The sequence below is a fragment of the Lytechinus pictus genome, chromosome 16, assembly GCF_037042905.1.
Source record: "Lytechinus pictus isolate F3 Inbred chromosome 16, Lp3.0, whole genome shotgun sequence".
NCBI lineage: Eukaryota > Metazoa > Echinodermata > Echinoidea > Temnopleuroida > Toxopneustidae > Lytechinus > Lytechinus pictus.
In genome coordinates, this window is record NC_087260.1 from 23,417,240 (window position 1) to 23,441,725 (window position 24,486).

General features: G+C 36.1%; 2 protein-coding genes across 3 annotated transcripts; one reads left to right on the top strand and one right to left on the bottom strand.

Moving 5' to 3' along the window:
* Nucleotides 1-1,154: 1,154 nt before the first annotated feature.
* LOC129279124 (C-C chemokine receptor type 8-like) lies at nucleotides 1,155-8,715 on the top strand. The gene is made up of 3 exons (XM_054915233.2): nucleotides 1,155-2,299; nucleotides 3,050-3,185; nucleotides 5,176-8,715. Exons 1-3 carry the CDS (start codon nucleotides 1,919-1,921, stop codon nucleotides 5,955-5,957), a joined length of 1,299 nt encoding a protein of 432 aa, XP_054771208.2. The 5' UTR covers nucleotides 1,155-1,918; the 3' UTR covers nucleotides 5,958-8,715.
* LOC135157032 (macrophage mannose receptor 1-like) lies at nucleotides 7,812-22,533 on the bottom strand. 2 transcript variants are annotated; one of them, XM_064111422.1, is made up of 7 exons: nucleotides 22,358-22,533; nucleotides 20,454-20,646; nucleotides 15,761-15,999; nucleotides 14,317-14,497; nucleotides 11,719-11,951; nucleotides 10,767-11,201; nucleotides 7,812-10,499 (listed from the first exon to the last, which is right to left on the bottom strand). In XM_064111422.1, exons 1-7 carry the CDS (start codon nucleotides 22,419-22,421, stop codon nucleotides 10,354-10,356), a joined length of 1,491 nt encoding a protein of 496 aa, XP_063967492.1. In that variant the 5' UTR covers nucleotides 22,422-22,533; the 3' UTR covers nucleotides 7,812-10,353. The 2 variants fall into 2 exon arrangements, with proteins under 2 accessions (XP_063967492.1, XP_063967491.1); XM_064111421.1 differs by having other exon boundaries at nucleotides 7,812-10,511.
* Nucleotides 22,534-24,486: the final 1,953 nt, after the last annotated feature.

Below are 24,486 nucleotides of genomic sequence, written 5' to 3' on the forward strand. Positions count from 1 at the left end.
TGCGAGTTTCAGGTCACATGATCAAGGTCAAAGGTCATGTAAGGTCAAAGAACTTTGGCCACGTTGGGGGTATTTGTTGAATTGCCATCATATCTCTTTAAGTGTATTGGTCTAGTTCATAAAACGTGGAAATAAGAGTAACCAAGTATCACTGAACATCTTGTGCGAGTTATAGTAGTTTTCAAAATCAGCACTGCTGCTATATTGAATCGCGTGATGCAGGTGAGACGGCCAGAGGCATTCCACTTGTTTAAACATGGGCCCGCAAATTGTGTGCCCAAAGTCTAAAAAAGGAGGAAAAATAAAGTGAACGAAGACGCAATTTCAGAGTCATAACAAAAAATTGGATTGAGAGGTTTCCTGATGAGTGCTGAAGAAGGATTTAATCGACCATATCGCAGAAAATTCGTTGTCATTTGTATAACATTAAATGGTAGTTTACGATTATCCAATCATATACGACATGATTTGGTAATTTTCACATTTATATTCATGTAGATTGCCATTAGCATTTTGTGGGACACGCTGTAGGCATATATACATAGAAACAGAGAGAGAGGGCGAAAATTTACAATTGGAAATATAGGCCTACCTGAAGAATACTGCGATATATGTTGGTTAATAGGGGTGGGGTGTTTAATGCCTCTCTGACTATAGGTTATGTGGTAAGTTGTATGGTTTTATTAAAGTTGCTAATGATAACATCAAGATCGGGTCTAAAAATGTGTTTGGAGGACATAGGCTGTTGTTCATAAGTTGTGTATATAAAAGATTTCCGTACAAGCAATTGCCGCCAGGACCGAAGATCTTGACGAATTCATTTCATGTCACATTGACTACCATTACTACAGTATTTTGAATTCGAAAGTTGCTTGATGACTTTGTTTGGCTCATTTTGATATTCTGAATTCAGCCAGAATTATGAATTTGGCAAGTATGGCGTGGGAGAAGTATGATTAAGTCTAATATGCTACTGACAAAAGTAATTCTTTATATGGATGGTTTAATCGGCCAAGGTGCTGTATAGAAATAATTCGGTTCAGCAGACATTCATCGCGTCCTTATTTGCAATATGAATAACGACAATGCAAAGAACACGTTTGCAAATATTTTTGAATGCACATATATTACTATGAATGAGAATTGAATAGGTTGTTTATACTTTGTGCTGAAATCGGTGTAGTAAGCATGGTGTATACGAAGACGAGTCACATATCATTTTCGACGAGCCCGCTGGTTATCACCAACATTGATGGCGAGAGTGGATGTTAAGTTCAAATCTTAATTGAAGGTGATTATAGGAGTAACCATTTGTTCGTGGACCGTTTGAGAATCAGACACGATTGTTTAATGGATGCACGCTATGCTAGGGACAAGGCTACCTGCATGTTTTGTTGACAGTCAATTATTGCAATTAGGGGGACGGTTGTTTACCCCCATTTAATTACAATGATAATTGTGGATGGGGTGACATGGTTTCTCCCCGGGTTTCTCTTGGACGATATTTGGTTTCTCACATCCCCCCGCCTCCCTCTCTCTCTCTCCCTCTCTCCTGTTAGTTAGGTGATCTAGGTGTGTGAACATGTTCCTGTAAACGCATTACATTTTGTATGGGCTATACATCAGCGACTGCAAATCGATTTATCCATGATGACATTCACGGAAGAAAAGAAGTACTTCCACCAAAATGGATTCCGATTGATTGAATCGCAATTAGAATCTTCTAACAGAGTTTAGAATCATGATGGCATCGGACAAATAGATTAGAAATCATCGTTCATTTCCACGTTGTCGAAAGAGGGGAACAGCCTACCTTAATTTATGCAGTTAAGCAACTAAGGTAACTTCGTGGAAGGTCTAAAAACAAACACGCTTCTATAGTTCCATGGTATTTTTTTCATTCACGTCATCGTAAGAAATGTCAACGTCCGCGGCAACAACCATGACGACGACATCGAGCTTCGAAGAGAATGCTACCTGCATAGGATTCTTGAATAATATGATCACTCCAGAAGACTGCGATTTTTTAACGACAGCCTCGATGGTATTTATCATCCTAAGCATCATCCTTCTCATCTGGGGTCTGTTAAACAACATCATTCTCCTGATCATCATCTTCACAAATGGACGAAAGATGAGGACGATCCCGAACATGTTCATCGGTAACATGGCGTTTCTAGGTATCCTTTACCTTGTCATTGTTAGCGGTGGTAATCTCCCGCTATTCGCCCAAATGGCATTTCAAGTTAGGATCACCAAGGATTCATCCATTCCAACAGGTTTCTTCTTTGTTCAAATGGTAAGTTCTACACTGATCGCATGCCTTATCATATCAAGAAATAATATCAGGGGGCCTCGGAACCGTGTGATAAGACTACGTGAAAACAAAATTTAGTATTACTTTGTTTTCATTCATCTTGTTCAAAAAGTTTGACAGGTATTCATCGGGATTCAACCAAGGATTAACCGCTAACCTTTGAGTTACGGCGCCCAGGACCAACAGTGTATTCTCAAAATGGCCAATAGTTTAATTGAGAGATTATATCGTGGATCATCAAACTTAAAATTAAAGGGTGCCGTCTCCCAATGGTTCCATGACGACAAACTTTTGAGATTGCTTGGTGCCACGAAATATTTAAAGTGGCATCTACTTGACGAGATGTTTTACCGTGCCAAGTTAATTTATAAAACGTTCTAACCAATTTTTTTACAGGAACCGAAAGACCCATGCACAAAGCGAAATAATTTTGTAGTTAAACTGTTAAATGTCATGGTAATTGTTAGGGTGAGTTATGAAATCGTTGTTAAATTATTTATCTGCCTTCTCTGCCTGCCTTTACTGAGCAATGAAACCTCTTCCTCTCATGAGTACTATTTAATGCTCATGTTCTCCACAATAAATCAGCTATCATGATCTTCATATTTTTCATTGTTCTACGCATGAGCTGCTAATTACGAAGTGAACAACATTTCCACTCCTATAGTCCAACAAATATGGTTTTGATGCATAAAAAGACATTAAAGTCTTCTGTTTTCTTTCTTTTCACAGTTTGTTGCTACATCATCCTTCACAATATTAGTTATCCTAGGACTTGATAGATATCTTGCCATAGTACATCCTCTGCGATCAAGACCGTATCGAACCAAGAAGAGAGCTGTCATTGCTAACTGCTTTGTCTGGATTAGTAAGTTGAATTAACATTCAATTTGATAACCAGAATCGACTATCCTGATAATAAAAATGATGTTAATTGAACACTGATCGTGTTCTTTCTGCAGATTCATGAATTTGATATTTTTGGTTCGACTGAGGACAACAGAAGAAGAGGGTGGAAATAGAAGTAGCAGCGGGAAGGGAAAGTATTGGCCTAGTAGCAGTGGCGGCACCCGGTGGTGGTGGGTGTATGGGAGGTACTTGCAGCACCTAACCTCCCCCTCCCATTGCCCCAATAAGTTTTGAAGAAAAAATCCACTGAGAAGTCAACGAAAATAAACGAAAGGAGAACTGGGAATTACGCTAAATTTCAATTTACTGAAAATACATTTTCCACCATCAGTAAAGCTAAGCTTTGTAATGTAGACTGTGATATATATATATACAGTGCGTATTTAAAAAAACGGGACAGATTTGAAAAGTCTATAAAATTTTTGTTTCAAATTATTATCTCTTATTTTGGTGTCAATAGGTGCTCTGAAGTCTTTTCCTTCAAATGCCATTAAAATAATTTAGTTTTTTTCATGCTTGAGCGATAACGGAATGTTTTTGTCTGGGGTTAAAAAGGAGGCTTGTGCCAAAATGGCATAAAATGATAAATATGATGCTCGGACTTCTTGCTAATCAGCAGACTTCCTCTTAACCTTTTCATTATCTTTGCCATAATTTTCTTATTTGCTTGAATAGTTCTGTTGTTGTTCCTTTTTAATTTTTACACAATTTTAAGTATGGGAGAGCGTGTGTTTTTTCAAATCCTCATGTGCTACAAAGGTTATGATGCCTTTGAACAGTAGCATACTGATGGGTGGGGGCTCGGGGTGCCCCCCCCCCCCAATAAAAAAAAACAATAATGACCAAGAAAAAAACCCGAAAACATTGAAAGTGAAATATGATATTGTTTTCTGAATATTATGTCTAAATCACAAAATTTGATATTTTAATAAAAAAATGGAAATTTTTGCTTGCTCGCTTCACAACTTTTTAATATATCTTACCCGATCTGCCATATCTTGCTCCTTCAAAATTGACTCAATACACCATTGCCATTGAAAGACATGAATCCTTTCTAGTTTGTCCTGTCAAGCACATAATTAAGATTAATGAAGGATTCAATATCCCCTTGAAAATAGGATTCATATCTTTTATAGGCACCATAACATAATTTGTTTCACACAATAAAAGGATTTGAGTAATTACAAATTCTCCCAATTAATAATGCAAATCTTCTTTCTTGGGTTGACAAAAATTCTTAGAACTTTTCTTACTTATGAAGGAAAATTCAAGGGTAAAAGAAGTTTAAATGAAAAACAAAATAATTCAGGTAAATAAATGATTATATGTAAATGAAATTTGACAGCATAATTCGAAAATTATGTCAGAGATAATGAAAAGAGAAAGAGGAAGTCTGCTGATTAGCCAGAAGTCTAATCATCAAATTTCTCATTTCTGCCATTTTGGCGCAAGCCTCTTTTTGAACCCCCGACAAAAACGTCCCATGTTCGCTCAAGCATGAACAAAATTATTTTTTTAAATGGCATTTCAAAGATAAGATCTCAGAACATCTATTTACATCAAAATATCGATATAATAATTTGAAGAAGAAAAAAATTATAGACTTTTCAAAACTGTCCCGTTTTTTTATACGCACTGTATACACATCTACCAAAGATAGTTAGCTAGTGTAGGGAAAGTAGAAATATGATATTTAATCAGGTAGGCCTATAGACTGTTCTTGGTGTATCATTATCTAGAAAAACGTCAAAAGAAGATCAACATAGTACAGTATCATTAAATCAATGCAAGCCCTCTGACATTTCCAAACTCTTCGTGACTTAACCATTTTTAAAAGGCAGTCATTGCTGATAATAATGTCATTGAGGGTCTTTCTTATTTAATTCTAACATAGCCCAGCGTTAGCTAAGCAACTCCTTGATTTTCGTTTCAATCTTTCTTCAATCCAGTTGCAGGGATATGTATGATTCCATTATTTATTGGTGGTGGAGGCAGTCAAGATATCTTCCAGGTACACAGCAACCCAAGTACCAGGAGAGCGATGATGGTCTTCATGATATTTGCCTTCTTGCTTCCGCTTGTCTTATTTTTCTTGATGTACCTAGCCATCTTGAAAGTGATTTTGCATAACCCATTAAACATGCAACTACATGGAGAAGAGCAAACACGACGGTGGAAGCAACGAATTCAAATCTTCAAGTCAATATCCCGTGTTGTCTTAACTTTTACGGTGCATTATGGGTACGCGTTTGGTATATTTCTCTGGCTCATAAATGGCGGACACACCAAAGTCAGCACTCGTTTGAGCAATGTCTTGTTTTATTCTGCCTTGTTGGTAACCTATCTCAATACATGCATAAATCCTCTGGTATACGCGCTTACTCTGGAATCATTTCGTCCATTCGTCTTCAAGCTGCTCTGTCCGAATTTTTGTAATCTGCGGAGACCACAGAAGGGCGCCCTCAATACGACCCAACAGGGTGACAACCCAGGGATGTCAGTGGCGCACAGGACGGGACAGGACAATGGGATCAGTATCACTATCGATTTAGTATCAGCTGGATCCAATAGTGATAGAAACCAGGATGACAATGACATTTCATCGAATGGAATTATAAACCAAGGGTATCAGGAGTACAGCAGATCAGATGGAGAAAATTCTTCAGAGAATGGCTCTGCATGTCTGACGGAGGGAGAAGTCATTATTGTTACACCCACGTCCCATGAATAAGGTGGCCCTACTGTCCACACTCACTCCTGTTTGTCTAGCTGAATGAAATTTGGCTAAATGTATATGCAGCCCTAAATAATCTACAGTCATTCATTTTTTCTTCAAAAATATACACAACAAAAAAAGTAAGTCCACCCTAAATCGAATTGCTGTAACTTTTAAACAGAATTATTTTGAGATATGACATTTCGTAGGTGGTTTTCTACACTCATTAAGCAACTCCTGGTGATCGGTTGAGTCATGCATGAGTAATTAAAGATTGAATTAAAAATGACAATTTTTTAAAGTCACAAGAGTATTTTTTCAGATTGTGCAAATACAAAGTTGGGCAAAAGTTGATTTTAGGTGAATTTTATGGTGTTATGCTGTTTTACTATATCCATCATTTAGCCACTCCACACACAATTTTGATATCGTATGTTTATGGTTGAGTGAGCACAATGTATTGCAGGGACCGCGGAAGCGGGGGGGGGGGGGAAGGGGGGGGGGGTTTGACAGATATCCATAGTTACAAATTGTATTTTTCCAATAACGTAAAAAAGAGCTAATCACATTCCACATGTTCATTCAAGCGTGAATGTTTAATTAAACGCCTTTGAATCATTGAAGCATGTTAATTGGTCATGAAAATAACGAAAAAGTTGAGGAAAGATCATTTTCAGTTACAAAAATGAAACATTACATGCCTATAGGCTATGATATTTAAAAATCGTATTTTTTTGTTTCAATAAATGTTCATTGAACCGTGAAACGATGAATATTGTTGAAAATACTCTTCCCAAAAATATTTGTCATCATATTCTATCATTTTTATTGATTTGAAATGTGTAAAAAAATCCAATTATATAGCAAATTCGGACTTGTGTTTATTCAACCGTGAAATTTAGCCAAAAATGCTGTATCGTCTTTTAGAAAGTACCTTTTACAAGCCTTCTGACTATTTTTCATGATGAGAATGTGGAATTAGTTCCAATAAAATGGAATCAAAGTAATGATATTTGGCTTGTGACTTTTGAAAAGTGACATTTTTGCCTTTTGACGGTGCTCACTGAAGCATGACGTAAAATACGTCCATAACATTTACTCAGAGGATAGCAACTAAAATTACCTACACGCTCATGTAAAAATATATTAAAAACTCGCATTGGTTCGGAAATTATTTATGTTTGTTTAGGGGGGACTTACTTTTTTTGTTGTGAATATATACTTAAAAGACTCGTCGGTATATATAGGCATCGCAAGCGGGATGCTCCCCCTTCCCCAAATATATAAGAGTAAGGAACAAGAAGACTTTTGCAGATTATATGGTATATTACTTTTAAAGATACCTTTTTTCGCCACAGAATATAAGCCCCCAACCCGCAGAAACTGCTGCCGCTGCACCTGTCGGTTGGGCATCCGTCGGATACTGACTTCACTCCATCATTGTCCATGTGCAGTTATTCATGATTTACCATTGTATATTAAACCGTGATGCATATCTGTGGTTGTCTATATGGAATTTCCAATTTGTCTTCGTATTTGTATTAATCCAACATGTTATGTGCAAATTTCATTCAGAATTGTACCTACATGGAATTGGATGCCTTGAACAATATTTAGTTGGTTTGAGTGTTTAATTGAAATAAAGTATTGATTGCGGTTTCATCATAGACATGATAAGGTTACTTTGGAGTATCGGAAACATTGTTTGATTAACGTTGTGTTACACACTTTCAAGTATCAAATCTTCAATTTTTTAATAAAGCACCATTTCGAAACAAACTGCAACCAATATTCAAATACAAGGGAAATGCTCTCAAGTCGATTTCCTCATATTTTGGTTGTTTTTCTTTTTTCTTTCTTTTCCATATTCAATGAGAACAAGAGAAAAAAACAAGGAAAAGTTATTATTGAAAATAATGGCAATGTTTTATTACTTCAAATGTGGAGAACATGATGGAAGATTCATTGTATTTTACAAGTATGTAAAAATATTTAAAACGATCACGATGCCATTAGTTATTTTGCAATCAAATTCGGATGATGGAAAATAGTTAAACCTCGTATTTTTGTCATAGGTACTTTAAAACATAATGATGTACTTTATTTCACACTGACAACTATTTAGACGTCACGCAGGAATAAGGCCTACTCTTAAATGATCAAATGATAAATTGAAAGATTTGACATTTAAAAATATATATTGTCAATGTGTAAACAGTAACACATCTTGTGGATGACTTAATTAAACAGAAATTCATGTTCTCATCAACTGTGGTAAAAGGTCATGCAGACCAGATGATGTCGAGTCAATTCTTCACATCTGAAATTATATCTTCGATAACCTGACATGATTACAGTACCAAAGTAAACAGAGCTTGAAATGAAGGAGATCGTCATTGTGAAAGCTCAGATGGAAATATTTACCTTGCTCATATTTCTGAGACGAGTGTGTTTAGAAAAACACTTTCGTTCAGTTAGATATTCACCATTTTATCTACTTGTGTAGTGAAAAAGGGAGAACATCTAAGCCAATATGAAAAAAAGATACCCTCATGAATACCATATACTTTTGTAGGCCTACATTGCAGTATGATATGGTGAAGTATGAAGATACTGTGTACCTGGAAGATATCTTGACTGCCTCCACCACCAATAAAAGTACGAAAACGGGAATATCAGGACATGAAACCAATATTTACTGGGTATAAACCTATTGGAATTACAAAGGTAAATAATTCCAGCACCATGACTATAAAATTATCTTCCTTTTTTTTCTAAAGAAAATATATCAAGCTGACAACAACAAAGGGTTGAAAGAAGAAACAATAATTATAGAGGTTTTGGAAATCCGGTATATCCCCCCCCCTATTTTTTTTTTTTTTGAAAATAAACATGAATTACACAATACACAAAACAATTTTCTTACAGATATTTGCATAGGTATTTCGTCGATAACACATACATGTACGACGAATACGGTCAAAGGTACAATTATATTGTGTGAGGGGGGGGGGGGGGGAAAGGCGTGCCAAAATCACTAGCACATTGGAATGGGAAAAAATAACGTACGTAAAGTGTAAATTTTCATATTTGTTTAGGGAAATTGCCAACAACATAACAAAAAGATCATGAAATAAAGCAACTTCGTTTTGATAGTCATTCTCTGAGATAAGTTTGATATGCATGTATTTCAATTTCGTTAGGACGTTTCAACGCTGATAGAATTATCTCAAAGTCATGTCATTTACATGTATTTCTTAGATTGTCTTAGAATGTATATCCTCTTACAAATATAAATAAGCGTATATTATTTCTACCACAGAAGCAAATCCATTTGTTACTTCGTGAATATCCTTTTTCCTGGTAAAACAAAAGATCCAGTGTTCAAAATTCGACCATATAGAACAATTGCAAGAACAAAAGCATTTTAAATAGTTTCATTACTGTTAATACAGAAAGGTATATTTCTTATCAGGTACCACTCAATTTTTATGAATTTAGTAAGACATATTGATAAACATGTATAATTTTTTAATATTTGTTGAAAGCATCTCAAACTTGAAGTTTATGATAAGAACTCCAATTTCATGTTTATGGTCCATAATACCTTAAGAGCTCGACATTCTGTTATTAATTTATGTTGTTAGAATATATTAATGTATAATCGAACTGTATTTTAACTAGGAGTTACATATCTTCTGAAATGATATGCATGGCATTTAATGTGCCAGCATGGACTGCATATGTACTGATATTAAAACCTGACTAAATTTTATTAAAAAGAACTATAGTACTGGAGTAGGTTTATTTCAATAAAACTGTTTCCCAACTTGTCGTGTACTTAATTATCAGCGATGTTCAGTCCACTGTAAAGCAGATTTGTCATTATGGTAGTAACATAACGCAGAATGCATATGCCAAAATTGTACATTTTCATGATAACAATATATAAACATCTTAATTGAAGCTACGATTGTTGATGGGGGTATAATAACCTTAGGGTTTCTACATTATTTGTTTTTCTTAATGAAAAATTGATATTACATACAGTTACACAATACTCAACTTTTCAATAAGTCTAATTCTTGTCCTCCGCTTTCTACGTTATTTCTTATCAATGAATTAGGGGACGGTCGCCCCTTATACACTGCTAGCAGAGCTTCCTAAAAAGCAACAAAAATGATATTGAATTGCGTAACGTTACATAAAACAACTTTCCATAACCATACTAAAACATTTGACATTTTAAACATGCTTTAATATATAGCAATCATCACTGTGATCTTTTTGGCTTGGTTCCCAATATGTAGCACCGCCCCCAGTCTGAATCTTAAAGACGATACATCAAACATGGAAGAAACTCGATGCACTCTCATCAGGGTTGACTTCCAGAGTCTTATGAAGATGGATGCTATTCTTGCTTTGCATAGATGAGCCTTCTTGACGACACAATGACGTCGATGATGATATCATCCAACCTAATCCATCTGATCATCAGACAGGACACTGCTTCCAAAGTCCATGCATCCTTTAAAAGACTGTCTACGACTGTGTCACCTGTTGAATATCCTGTAGATAGTGATTTGAAAGCCAAAGCCTCTGGCGTACGTGCCAGGGCATCTTAAAGAGGGAGAAAGGGAAGAAGTCTTGGTTATCATTAAAACCCCTCCCATCCCATTTACGTTTCAATGACCAGGAGAGTTTGCGCGCGCATTGATCGCTCATGGTTTCACAGGTTTACAACACACAAAGATTCACAACAAAGACATGTAACACGGAATGCAGAAACACGTACAACAAAATACACCTTACCAAAATACCTACCTGTGCTTTCCGTGGATATGGCAATGGATGTTGCGGTTGTTTCCGATGTTGTGGCTTGAGTAGTTGTAGTAGTGGTAGTTGTTACTCTATCTGTTGTGAAAGGTTGCGTTGTAGAAGCGTATGTTGTTGGTATGGTGGTTGTTACTGCGGTTGTAGTTGGATTGTGAGTAGTGGTTGGTGTGGTAGAGGGTAAAGTTGTTGTATCTTCTTCCGTTGTGGTAGGTTTTGGTGTCGTAGGTTCTGTTGTTGTAGGAATAGTTGTAGTTGATTGAGTCGTAGTTGGCACGACTGTTGTAGATTCTGTTATGGTCGGCGTTGGAGTGGTGGAAGAAGGAGTCGTAGCTTCAGTTGTTGTGTGGATAGTGGTATCGGCTGGCGTGGCAGAGGAAATGGTGGTTGTTGTTGCAACTGTGGTTTCCGTAGATGTATTAGTTTCTTTAGATGTTGTACAAGAGGAAACATTGTATTGAATTGGTAATTATATGATTATGATCGTAATAATCTTCACATCTATTGGGTATCTTGAGATATTTTGAAATTATGAATTATGAGTATAAGCTATACGAATTTGTTAACAAATTGTAAAAGGCCTGCAAACTGGATTTAACCATTCAAATTATAAAAAAATGTGTCTATGGAAAATAGTTATACATTCATTTTCAGTAAGCAGTACTGGAGCACACGAGAATTAGCGATCTGTATTTAATGGGGGGGGGGGGGTATTCAAGACAAAGATCAGACAACATTCTTTGACTTTGATTGGCTGAGAGGCACATTTTTCTGATTGTTATGGTAATTGTCGGATAACTTTGTCGGATATAACATTCGACAAACCATTAATGAAACGCTCCCCATTTAGTACAACATGACAATTTTCTATACCAAGGAGGATTAATGAAAACCCCTGTGCTTTGCCACCGTTTACAAGATCCACAGTGACGCCCTCACCTACCTGTCCCATTAAACCGGCAAACGAAATTGTACGTTCCATCGTCGCAGTTTAATTGATTCCACTTTCCGCCTTCTGATCTGATCTTGGCTGCACAGATAAGGGTCTCACTTCCCGAGTATGTGGACATGAAGTTATCATAGTAAGCGGGTTTGGTCGTACCAAACTCTACCGATCGGTAACTTTGACCACTGCTATCAAGCAATTGCTGAGTCCCAATCCATAACGTGTCCATCCTGTATATTATAAAACAAAACAAATTAACCAAACAAACAAGGTGGTGCATTTTCCGAAGTCTTTAAGACCCCCCCCCCCCCGTATACTACCGTCATGTTTACAGGAGCAGCGTTGCAGTCGCCCCCTCCTCTCCGTTTGATATACTGTTGGCTACTTTTCGACCAGCACACTTGGTAATGTGCATTGTCCATCTCAACTTTGAACTTATCTCCAGTGCATAAAGATGATATAAATAGTATAGGTCCTACAAATACTGTCAGATAATTGAAGATTTGGTTGATATAAAACTATATTAACTTTTGATTAAAAAGCATTTGCATGCGAAATGAACTGGGTTGTCTTTCAATCAACAGTTGGATGGCTCATATTTTAACCAACTTTGGGGTTAGTTAGAAATATTATCCGAGTGTGGTAAGTATCCATTTAGGTACTTCATTGGAAATATGGCTTTTCGGCTTTCATGGGCTATCCTGTCACGGTATTTCATACACCCAATCTTAGCTTTAATTTTTATGGCATTATACCGAATGAATAAAACTCATTCAATCAATTAATCAACCAATCAAATTCGTTCTTTTAGGCTTCATACAGCAAGGGCACTTAGATAGAAGTACCCATGCTTTACGAAAACAAAACAGAAATAGTACTGGTGACTGTAGCAAATGTACCGTGTGAGTAAAAAAAAACCTTGTCACCTAACAAATCCCCCATTTTAAGGAAAAATATATCATAAACAAATAATCATTAATATGGCTGGAAAGAGTATCTTCTCCCAATCAATTTGATACCATATTTATGTGGTATGTGTTAACGCTTAAAGATACTAGGTATTCATTGCAGTGATGTAAATTTTGATTTGCACCAAAGTAAGGCATGAATGCAATGAATGAATCCAGATGTCAATGATGTCATAATCCTATATGAGTTAGTAAAAAAATCCCTTTTCAACGAAATCAACTTGAGAATCGTACTAAAAAGTGTTTATTACACAATTGTAATGTAAATTATTGAAATGGTGTTTTGAAATGGATGCTAATGCAATGGTTGTAGGATTATGACATCAGTGTCATCTGGATTCATTCATTGCAGTCACGCCTTAATTAGGCTCAAATCAAACTTTACATCACTGCAAAGAATACCTCCTGATCATCCGAAGCGTTTACACATACCCCATAGATATGGAATCAATTTATTTTGGAGAACATACTCTTTCGGTCCATATATGATAATTATGTGTTGAGTCGATTTTAATAAAAAAGAGAAAAAAACTAGCGTAACACTGAAAATTTCATCAAAATCGGTTGTAAAATAAGAAAGTTATATTTTTAAGTTTCACTTAAACAAATCAGTTTAAATGCACACCCTGGTGGGTGTTTCATAAAGCTGTTCGTAAGTTAAGAGCGACTTGAAGAACGACTGGTGATCCTTTCTTGTGGTAAATGATATATTCATTGGCGATGGTTAATCGCGTAAGAAAGTATCACCAGTCGTTCTTAAAGTCGCTCTTAACTTCTGAACAGCTTTATGAAACGGCCCCCAGGGGGTCTGTATGCAAAAAAAAATAATAAGCGAAACTTTAAAATGTCATAACTTTCTTATTTTACTTAGGATTTTATGCTTGTTTGATAGTTCTCATTATTGATTCAAATCAACATTTTTCTAGGATGGACTTGACCTTTAAAGGGGAATCCAACCCAAATAAAAACTTGTTTTTATAAGAAAAAGAAAATTTAGACAAGTTGATAGGTGAAAGTTTGAACAATATTGGACAAACAACAAGAAAGTTATGAATTTTTAAAAGTTGTAAATATTGGTAATCACTATACTCATGGAGACTTCAAATTGGCCGCATATGAGATGTCATAGTGATGTAAGGCAAGGACTACTCTTCCATGTACTCCAATACATATTATGGCTAAAATGTCATTTTTCCCAAAAGTTTTATTTCAAATTATATTTTTCTTTCATGAGGACATAAAACAATATACTACCTGGGTTTTATTTAGATTACTGCCCCATGGGAATGGGTACTTAGGAGAAAACCACAAATCCCTGATAATAAAGTACATGGCCTATGGGAAAGTTTTCCTTGCCCCTTGTCATAATTTACTTACCTAGTTGCCAATTTGAAATCTACATACTATTAGTGATCTCAATTTTAAAGCAGCTTTAACTTTCTTATTGCTTGTCCGATTTCTTTCAAATTTTCACCATTCTGTTTAAATTATTTTTCTCCTTCCCAACACAACATTTTATGGCCAAGGCTGGATTCCCCTTTAAGTTTGCGTTGCATAATCTGGTCGACAAAATGTTTCTGTACTTTTAGAAGATTGAGTTATGGGCAAGAGTATGTAAGTCTCTTACTCTGCACTCTGTTGGTAGGAATAAAGGTAAACATCCAAGACTTGGTCTTCAATGAAAGCCAATTTAGAGCCCATAGATGTACAATTGGATTCGGCCTGTAGAGCTGTTAGTTTCTCCATAGAAAACCAGTAGCACTCTGTTCCCGAAGAAGTGATATAGTTGAGCATATTAGCAGGACACACTAGGGTATGCATGGAGAAGAGAAAACATAAGCCAACTGTCAATTTATCTTACTCCTAACTTCATCAGGTTTTTGAGGGAGCGAATTTGAGATGGATTAAACGAAATCAATTTTTTTGCGGAATTCGATGATTTTTAACTTTATTCATGACAATATTCTGACAAAATAGTGTTTGTTCGGTGACAAGCAGGTCCTCTTATTATAGGCCTGCATATTTAAAAAAAATCTGCCCAAACAGCAAAAGCAGGCCGTTATAAAATATGCACACCAGTAATGTTGGATGACTGCATCGATCATCGAGCTTTCTTCCATAAACATATAAGGTGGTGAATAGTATCCCGAAATTGTATATTTCATAACGCTCAATTTATTTAAGAGTTGGATTCATTCCCTTACTTAATTCAAGTTGGGTTACAATAAAAAAATTCAGCTCAGTGACGCGCAGCTACGATTCAAGAACAGATTAAATATTTCTTATCCGTGCCTACGTTCGCAATAATGGATTAGTGAGATATGTCTGCTCTTCATGAATTTCTAAAATCAGTCCTTAAAATGTCCCTTTTTCTGATCTGAATATTTAAAAAAAATTCAGCTTGCGCTCGCATCATTTGATTAGGGAAATATGCATGGTCTACGTGAATTCCTACAAACAGGCCTTAGAATGCCCCTCTTCAGGTCTGAATTTCCTAAATTTTCAGCTCGCGCTTCGCGCTCGCAATATTTGACTAGTGAGATGCGTATGATAATCATGATAACAATGAATACAAAAAGTGCTTTATGTATAACTAAATCAGCAAGCGCTTAGCACTCGCATTAGATGAATATGGTGAGATATGTATACTCTTAATGGATTCCTAAAATATAGTCCTTAAAATATCCCTGTTTGGGGTCAATATATACAAAAATTTCAGCTCGCGCTTCGCGCTCGCATTGTTTGTTTAGCAAGTACGTAAAATGATTACAAAAAATTTCTTATAATGTCCCTTTTTAGGTCTGAATATCAAAAATTTCAGCTCGCGCTTCGCGTATCGCATTATGTGATATGTGAGATACATATCCGTTTAATGGCACTGCAAAGTCAGTATACCTGGCAACTGAGCGCGCTTCGCGCGCTAACTAAGTGACTCAAAATTTTTGCTGGTGCCCCCCCCCCATGCCACTGTCCCAGGATTTCATTGTCATTTGACACGCATTTTCTGTGTGCTAAGATTGATTCTGCGTAGCGGTGCTAAAACTTCTTAAATCTTTGATCACTGTACGTACGTGTGTATGGGTTTGGATTAGGGGGTTGCTGACAGATGATTCCCAGTGCGAAGATTGGGTATGTCGTACATGAGTAATCTACCCATTCACCACTTGATCTCTCCATAGCGGCACAGTCGGCAGAAAACACATTGTCTGGTTCATTTTCTTTCCAGTTACTGTAGTTAAGTCTCTCGTTTCGCATGACGTCACGGAAATCATCTTCTATCAACAGATCGTTGACACCTATCCAGTAATAGCTATCCAAGCATCATAGACATAAAAAACAATGTCATAAGAAATATTAACAAACTTTTCAATATTGTCATGAGGTATAGGGGGTATATCATACCACGTACATTTTCTTCTACAGCTGCTGCTGCTATACTACTACTACTACTACTACTACTACTACTACTACTACTTCTACTACTATACCACTACTACTACTACTACTACTACTACTACTACTACTACTACTACTACTACTACTACCTTTTCTACTACCACTAGCGTACTTAAGGGGGGCAGGGGGCAGACTGCCCCCCTGACGAGTCACAAGCAAAAAAAGGAAGCGAAATTTTTTTCTTTCCCTTTAAAGGGAAAGAAAAAAGAAAAGAGGAAAAAAGAAAGAGAGAAAGAAGGGGAAAAAGAAGAAAGAGTTTAAGAGAAAGGGAAAACAAAAACTGGACTGCAGACTGTCGGGAAAAAAATGATAAACTGTAGGGCACACAGGGCTGTTCCAACTGATTCGGTTTTTTAGTTCCACCATCTTTGTCGGTAAATGTCAATTAAATTGTACACTTTTATCGGTAAATTGTGATTTTTACGCAATGCGACTTTTAGAGCTCTCTGTACCGATCATGCCGATAATGAGGACGGACTGGGCTGACCAGGGACAGGAAAAATGTAGAGAACAACTTTTAGGTAATATAATTATGACAATAAAAATTTCGCTCGCGCTACGCGTTCGCATATTTTTTTGTTGTTGGATGCCTAAAATAAATGTCTAGTTTACAGGTTGAAATATCAAAAATTTTCAGCTCGCACTTCGCGCTCGCGTCAATTGATTAGTTAGAAACCAATTTGTTCACGATTACAAAAAGTGCTTATAATATCCGGTTCTTAAGTCGGAATATCAAAATTTTTAGCTCGCGCTTCGCGCTCGCATAATTTATTAAGGAAGATACCCATCCTGTATAGAATTAAGTGCACAAAATGTATCTTTTTAGGTATAAATTTTCAGAAATTATTCAGCTCGTGCTTCGCGCTCACAATTAATATTTTCATGTTATTTTAGTGTAAATTGTTAGGCACATGCCAGTGAAAGTGAAGACTTTTTTGGGGGTGGGGCTTGTCAAATTTCTTGCAAACAAAAATGTCCCCCTTGAAAATCCTGGATCTGCCCCTGGGTTGGATATAGATGAGTATTGGTCGTCGGATGTCGGTAATTGGTACTAATATCTGTCGGTAATCAAGGTCCTCCACCCCCCCCCCACCACTGGAAAAGGCCTAGCTATACCCATGCTTACACATTCCTCTGGTTATTACCATCCCCCTTTCTATCCTATGTATCCAATCCCTTCGTGCGCCTATCTATCTTTCTCCACTTTCTATTCCCTCAACCTTCTGACATTCCTGCCAGTGAGTGATTTTCCCCATGTGATATATCATGTTACTGTCGCATATATTTTCATGTCCATATTTATTTTTTATGAGTGAATGGATGCATTTTTTTAAATTGTGTATATGGAAATAAAACAAATGCAAATCAATACATGAATAACGTCTCCAAATGAGCAGAATTGGGAACATAATGTAAACACTTTCAAAGAGAAATAAAAGAAGCATTTTAATATAAACATTGCAATTACCACTTGATTAGAAATATATCGATCACGATCCAATACATTTCATTTCTGGAATGATATACCAAAAAAGAACTAATTTCGACAATAAAATGCAATCGCCCGATAGCAAAACTCAGTAGTAGCAATATCCCAACTGTTTATTGGGCACCCCCTGGGTAACCTTTCCCACCTTCAGTGCCACTTCCAGACCTACTCATCCAAACGTGTATGGGGGGGGCTGCAAAATACAGGGCAACGAGGACCGTCAGGTGCCCAAATATTCTCGTGTATTGGTAATTTTATGACCGAATGTATAATTTCTGCACGTTTCACATCATGTAAAAAGGCTAAATAATAATTTTGAAAAAATTTCGCTCGCTTCGCTCGCTCGAAAATTAAAAACTGTGAAGTTGATATTTGGGCAATAATTATCAGCCCCCTTTGAAAAAATGTTGCCTATACATCCATGCCTACTACCCCCCCCCCCACCTTGCTCATCCTTGTTGCTTGCCCCCCTGACGAAATATGCCAGGTACGCCACTGTCTACTACTATACCACCACGACTAATACTACTACTACTACTGCTACTACAGGGGCGGATCCAGCCTTCGCCAATAGGGGGGCCCGGAATTTTTTTTCAGCCACATTTTCCCCGATCGGCCGCTCGAAGTTAATAATTTTTTTTAATTTTGTAATTTTATGAATATATATATATATATTAATATCATATCATAACCCTTATTGTAAAAGTGCGAGCAGAAATTTAACGGCAGCTTGTTAGCCATGAAGACGTTACATATTTCAACTATCAAATAATGCGAGCGCGAAGCGCGAGCTGAATTTTTTTTCAGTTTTACCTCAAGAATGGAAAAGGAAAAGTTTAACTAAATAATTGATGCGAGCGCGAGCTGAAAAAATCGAGATTTAAACTCGAGATATTTTGTAAATCATGAATAGGATGAGTAATTGGAAATCTTCCTATACATTAATAATGCGAGCGCAAAGCACGAGCAGAAAGAAAATTATTTATTTTTAATATACGTTTTGATCTGATAAAAAAAAATATGTTAAGGCTGCTTGTTAGCCATGAAGACGTAACATAATTCATCTATCAAATAATGCGAGCGCGAAGCGCGAGCTGAAAATGTTGACATTTCTACCTGAAGAATGGAAATTCTAAGCACTTTTTGTAATCGTGAAAAGGATAAGTATATAACTTAACAATTGATGCGATCGCGAAGCGCGAGCGAAAAAATCTGGACACTCTATTCATGTTTTGTAAATCATGAAAAGGGATGAGTAATTGGAAATTTCCCTACATTAATAATGCGAGCGCAAAGCGCGAGCAGACAATTTTTTATATTGTGATCTTAAACTGGATAATGATTTAAATAGAGAAGAATCTGCGGATCTGAATAAACGCGTGTTTCAGATTTCGACCTAGTATGTATTCTTAATACCTTTCTTATCATGAAACTCAATAAAGCGAGTGCAAAGCGCGAGCTAAAAATATATGATATTCCCATCTAAAAAGGGTCAATTTAAGCTCTGTATTTCAAGCACTTTGTGGGAAAATTGTGAGGTGGATAAGGAACATTAAAAAAAGAGCTGATATGTTTCATTAATATTACTTTGAGTCTTTATATAGGACCGGGACATTTTATAGGGACATTATGTCATCATATGAAAATGATGACTATCTTCCTATTTCTCTTCCTAAGCATTAAAGCGCGAAATCTGTTAATATTATGGCCTGAAAACTGGACGTTTAAAGCACTTTTGTAATTATGATTAAGATGCATGATGAAATATCTTTCAACAATCAATGCGAGCGGAAATCGCGAGCCGAAATGTTTGATAAACTGTTATCAAAATTGGGGATTTTGTGTTGTGAGGTGGATGTTTTGTATATTGAATTCAAAATTTGATATTCTAAGCTCCATATTGAGCAAGATATGTAAATCACCTACAAGGCAATACGAGCGCGAAGCGCGAGCGAAAATTTTATATCACGACATGAAAGATTTTTTGTTATTATTTTCCAAGTCCTCCCCTCATCTTATTTTATTCACTCGTCTTCCTCCTCTTATGTTTCCCTTTTTCTCCTCTCTTTTCCCTTCTTTATCTTTTTTTTTCTTTCTTTCCCCTTTTTTTTTTGCTCCGCCAATAGGGGGATCCGCCTATGTACTATTACTACTACTTCTACTAAATGAAAATGGCATACAGATGGGGCCTATGGGCCCGCTAGAGTTTCATGACCAAAATAAAGGAGAGAAAGAAGATGAAGAGAAAATGATGATCTTGTTCTCAGCATACATAATGTGAAAATCAAACACAAAATTCGATTTTTGTATTGAAAATAAAAAAGTATATATTTTTGCTCTAAGCCCGACAAACGACCCTTTAATTGAATGCGGGAATCACTACATCAATAGGCTCTTCATATATCTATACAGCTGCATATTATGCCATGCTAAAAGATATAAAAGACGCTAGGACGGGATTCGCACACGCATGATTCTCTGATTACAAGCTGAGAGTATTAATAATAATAATGATAATACCCAGGGTAGCCACTTCAGTTCCGAAAACTGTTCTCCCAGCGGGCCCTGCTATTATTATTACCCCAGCTAAACTAGGCTACCGATTCAGGTGCACACAGCTTTTTTAGGAACCCATTTTCCTCACCTGGGTCGAGTGCAGCACATTGTGGATGAATTCATTCCTGAAGGAAACTAGAGTCAGAAACACTTCACCACACACACATCCATAGGCCTATACACACAAACAAGCACCCCCACATACACACACACACACACACACACACACAAACACACTATATAGGCTACATTTTATTGCATACTCATGATTTTCCAGTTCTAGGAGGTTTTTGATGAACGTATTTTCATCATCAGAAAAGATGGAAGGAACATCTCCTCCGTAGGTGTCTCGGCAGATCTTTCTCGAATCTTCCACTATGGCATTTTTCTCTGGATGGACGTGGTAGCAGAACCCGGTATGTGGACTCAGGGAGCCTGAAGAGCAAAATGTTCCGCCTAGAATAAAAAAAAATCAAGAATTACACAAAAGTTATTAGGGGTTTCTTTTTGGGAGGGGGCTGCTCGCGTGTGACGTCACAAATTAAATAATCTTTTTTTTTAAATCATATGTCGTTTGATATTTTATTGATGTTCATCAAACCTTCGCCAAATATGATCTCTACTTATATTATTTAAATTGACTAATCGTCAAAAGTGTGATATTTCCCTTTAAACCTGGTAGATTCCATGTACTATTCAAGACACACACCTGGCTGAAAATATCATGATTAGAAAAAAATCAGACAAACGAAACACTGAAAACTCCTACAGGGCTCTGTACAATCGGACAATGAATAACAAAGTAATGACATATAGAGCATTCTATTGTTTCTATGCACGGATGTCTTCATAAATTATTCAAAGTCATATCCCTACATATTCTTTTGTATTTTCTTTAATGTAATTATTAAAAAATTTGCACACCAAGCATGAAAAAATGACAGCTTATTTAACATTAAGATAATCATTGCTGCAACTTTTTTTTCCAAGTGAGGTAAATCATTTATTCATTTATTTTTTTTATCTATCTATCTATTTATCTAGCTATCTATTTATTCATTTATTTCACAAATTAAAAAAGAGTAGACCAATCAGCGCAAACTTTTGTATTCTATTAGGGCACTTTAAAAAATACAATGCAAATATACAGATATATACAAAGAGAGTAGACTTCAACTAGATAATTATGTATACAATAGATTTATTAAAAATGTTACAGAATAGAATATGTCTTTATTATTTATTTATTTGTTTATTTATTCATTTTATTTATTTATCTATCTATCTATTTATTTCACATACACGTATGAAAAATATAAAATGATTATGATATCATGCAAAAACATGAAAAAGGAAGGGATGGACATCAGTCATCAGCCCGCCAAATGGAACTTTGGGTCGGCGGCATGTACATGTAACTGTTTAAAAAAAATAATGCTAAAGTTTAAAATGTAATTACTTCTTTAAATTTTCACCGTTTTGCTTGATGAATTATATATATTAATCTAGGCAAAATTATTTTAGCCCAGAGTATGCAGCTTGTTGTAAACTTTAAAAAGACTTTGTTAAAAAACAAAATTTCTTTGCATACTTCTTATATTCAAATTGACTTGTATATATAGACCCTAGATCATTTTTTAAACCACCATTGGATTGTTTTCAATGTAATAAATTTATCCACACACATTTTAAAACAATCTCGGAACAAAATATGTTTTCAACATATTTTGTTCCGAGATTCTGTGTGGAGAAATTTATTACATTGAAAACAATATAATGGTGGCTTAAAGATGAACTAGGGTCTACAAGTCAATTTATATAAAAAGTATGTAAACAAATTGTTGTCAGTTTAGTCATATTTATTAAAGAAAAAAGGATATTCGTTACCATGAGCTCTGCATGTACATTCTTGATGAGAAATTAGATGCTTATTTTCCACAGCAGCCTCTTCCATTTCTGAAGTCATATTTGTTTTATCATGTATGACAGTTCTCTCTCCCTCTCTTTTCTTTCTTTCTTTCTTTCTCACTTTTTCCAATTCTCCCCCTATTTTATCGCGCCTTTGGCATTTTCTTTTTTTCTTTTTTGCAAAGTGGAAATGGCGCTATTATACTAACATTATTATTGTCATAAAATAAAGACTAGATGCAAATAGTCATGTACTTACTGACATTCTTGTTGGTTAAAATTGCTCCCCAAATGAGAATAGTGATACACGCAATTGCTCTCATCTTCTTTTCCGATGATTCTTACTCAAATTAAATGATCTTCATTGCTTGATACTAAACGATGTAGAGCAAAGATTAAATTGATGTCCATTCTCTTTGTGGTTGTGAGTTGAATAATGAACATCCTTTTCCATCGTTTAGCTCACTCGCATATCCCATCATGACCCTGTATCACAAAAGTTTGTGATCAATAGCAACTTGGAAGTAATTCTTCTGGTTGGTTTTCGGTTTGCCGAAGAGATCTTGATTAGCCATTCCTATTTTATGATAAATCGAGAGAGAGAAAAATATTGTGTAACATGACCCTGATATTCGCATCGGAGTATAATGAAATTTGTTTCGATTGTGTTGTTATGGCGACAGGGTAAACATAATGGATTTATTGCAAAATTGCGACGAAAGATCGAAGTGAATAGATCGAAGAAACATTGATTAACCTTCCAGATAATAGCAATAACTGTGAAAAGCCGAATCCATGGCTTATGGAAAGAGCTAAGGAAACGTAAAGAAATGAAGTCTAAGGGGTTGAAAAGATTTTGGCAAAAGAAAATGGAAAATTAATCTATCAGTACACATCTAAAAGGAAGATATAGCCTAAGTTTCCTGAAAATGGTTGTTGATCAAGTAATGAATCTCTCTCCCCCTCCCTCTCCCCCTCCCTCTCCCCCTCCCTCTCCCCCTCCCTCTCCCCCTCTCTCTCTCCCATCTCTCTCTCTCTCTCTCTCTCTCTCTATATATATATATATATTATATATTCGATATACTTCATCAGGCCTCATTACTCAAATATACTGTCTCTCAAATGTATATGGTTTAATGGCTATTTTCCATTGCCATCTATATATTCTGTACATTTATTTTTTTTCTTTGCTAAATAAAATGATTCCCGTTTGAAATAATAAGAAACTTAAAAGAAAACGAAAAATCCTTCATAAAACATATTTCATGAATAAAACAAATCTTTAAACATTCTTGCCTTTTTTCCCTTGAACTTCTAAACCACTCATGTTTTGAGATAGCCGAAGAAAGCGCGTTGGGAGGTTTTTATATTATTAATATCGACCAGTTTTAATGATCTTTGTCATCCATCGATCCAAAAAGCATGAGAACGCAACATCTGCCCATTTTTTTAATTTATATTTTTTGACTTATAACATGTCTATATTATGAAAGGACAAGGCCTTTTACTTACTTTTTTTATCGTCGGCTACTCAAATCTACAAAAAGCATGGGCGTCAGCTTGGAGGGGGGACACAACAAAAATTATATTCAATTATATTGTTATAGCAGGGACGGATCCAACTTTCTCCAATGGGGTGGGTGGAAAAATATTTTCATCATTTTTTTTCCAGATCGGCTGATTTAAAGCTGTTTGTTGTTGGAGTTTGAAGGGGTATTCCAATAAAAGACCTAAATAAATAGTGCGGGGGAGAAGCGCAAGCTAGTGATTGACCTGAAGATTAACAATTCTGAGAAGGTTTTGTAATCATAAACAAGACTATGCGAACAGTAAAAATGAGTGCGAAGCGCACGAGCTGATATTTTTAAATATATAGGCTTCTGACCGGAAAGGGACCTGCTAAGGATCTTTTGCAGTGACTCATGTAGGTGATATATATCTCACCTATCCTTTAATGCGAGCGCAAAACGCCAGCTGAATGTTTTGACATTCCGACTAGAAAACAGGGAATTCTAAGCACTAGTTTTGTTATTATGAGCAGAATAAGTATCTAACTAAACAATAAATACGAGCGCGAAGCGCCATGGCCCTCAAGTGGTGGTGCTGAAGCACCCAAAGATTTTCCTGAGGGGTGCGGCGTGTATTCTTCTCCATAGGCAAGCACCCCCGGTAATTCAGGAAGGTGTAGAAAAATGAAGAAATGTAACCAAAATGACATTCATTTTGTGGTGAATTTTTTTCTCATTTTGCTTTTCAAATTTACACAAATTATACTCCCAGTAAAAAAAATTCCCAGTGCCCTGCGAAGCGCGAACTATATTTTTTTAATGTACTGACCTGAAAAGGGTCCTAAAGAGGATAGGCCCTACATATATATATCCCACCGAT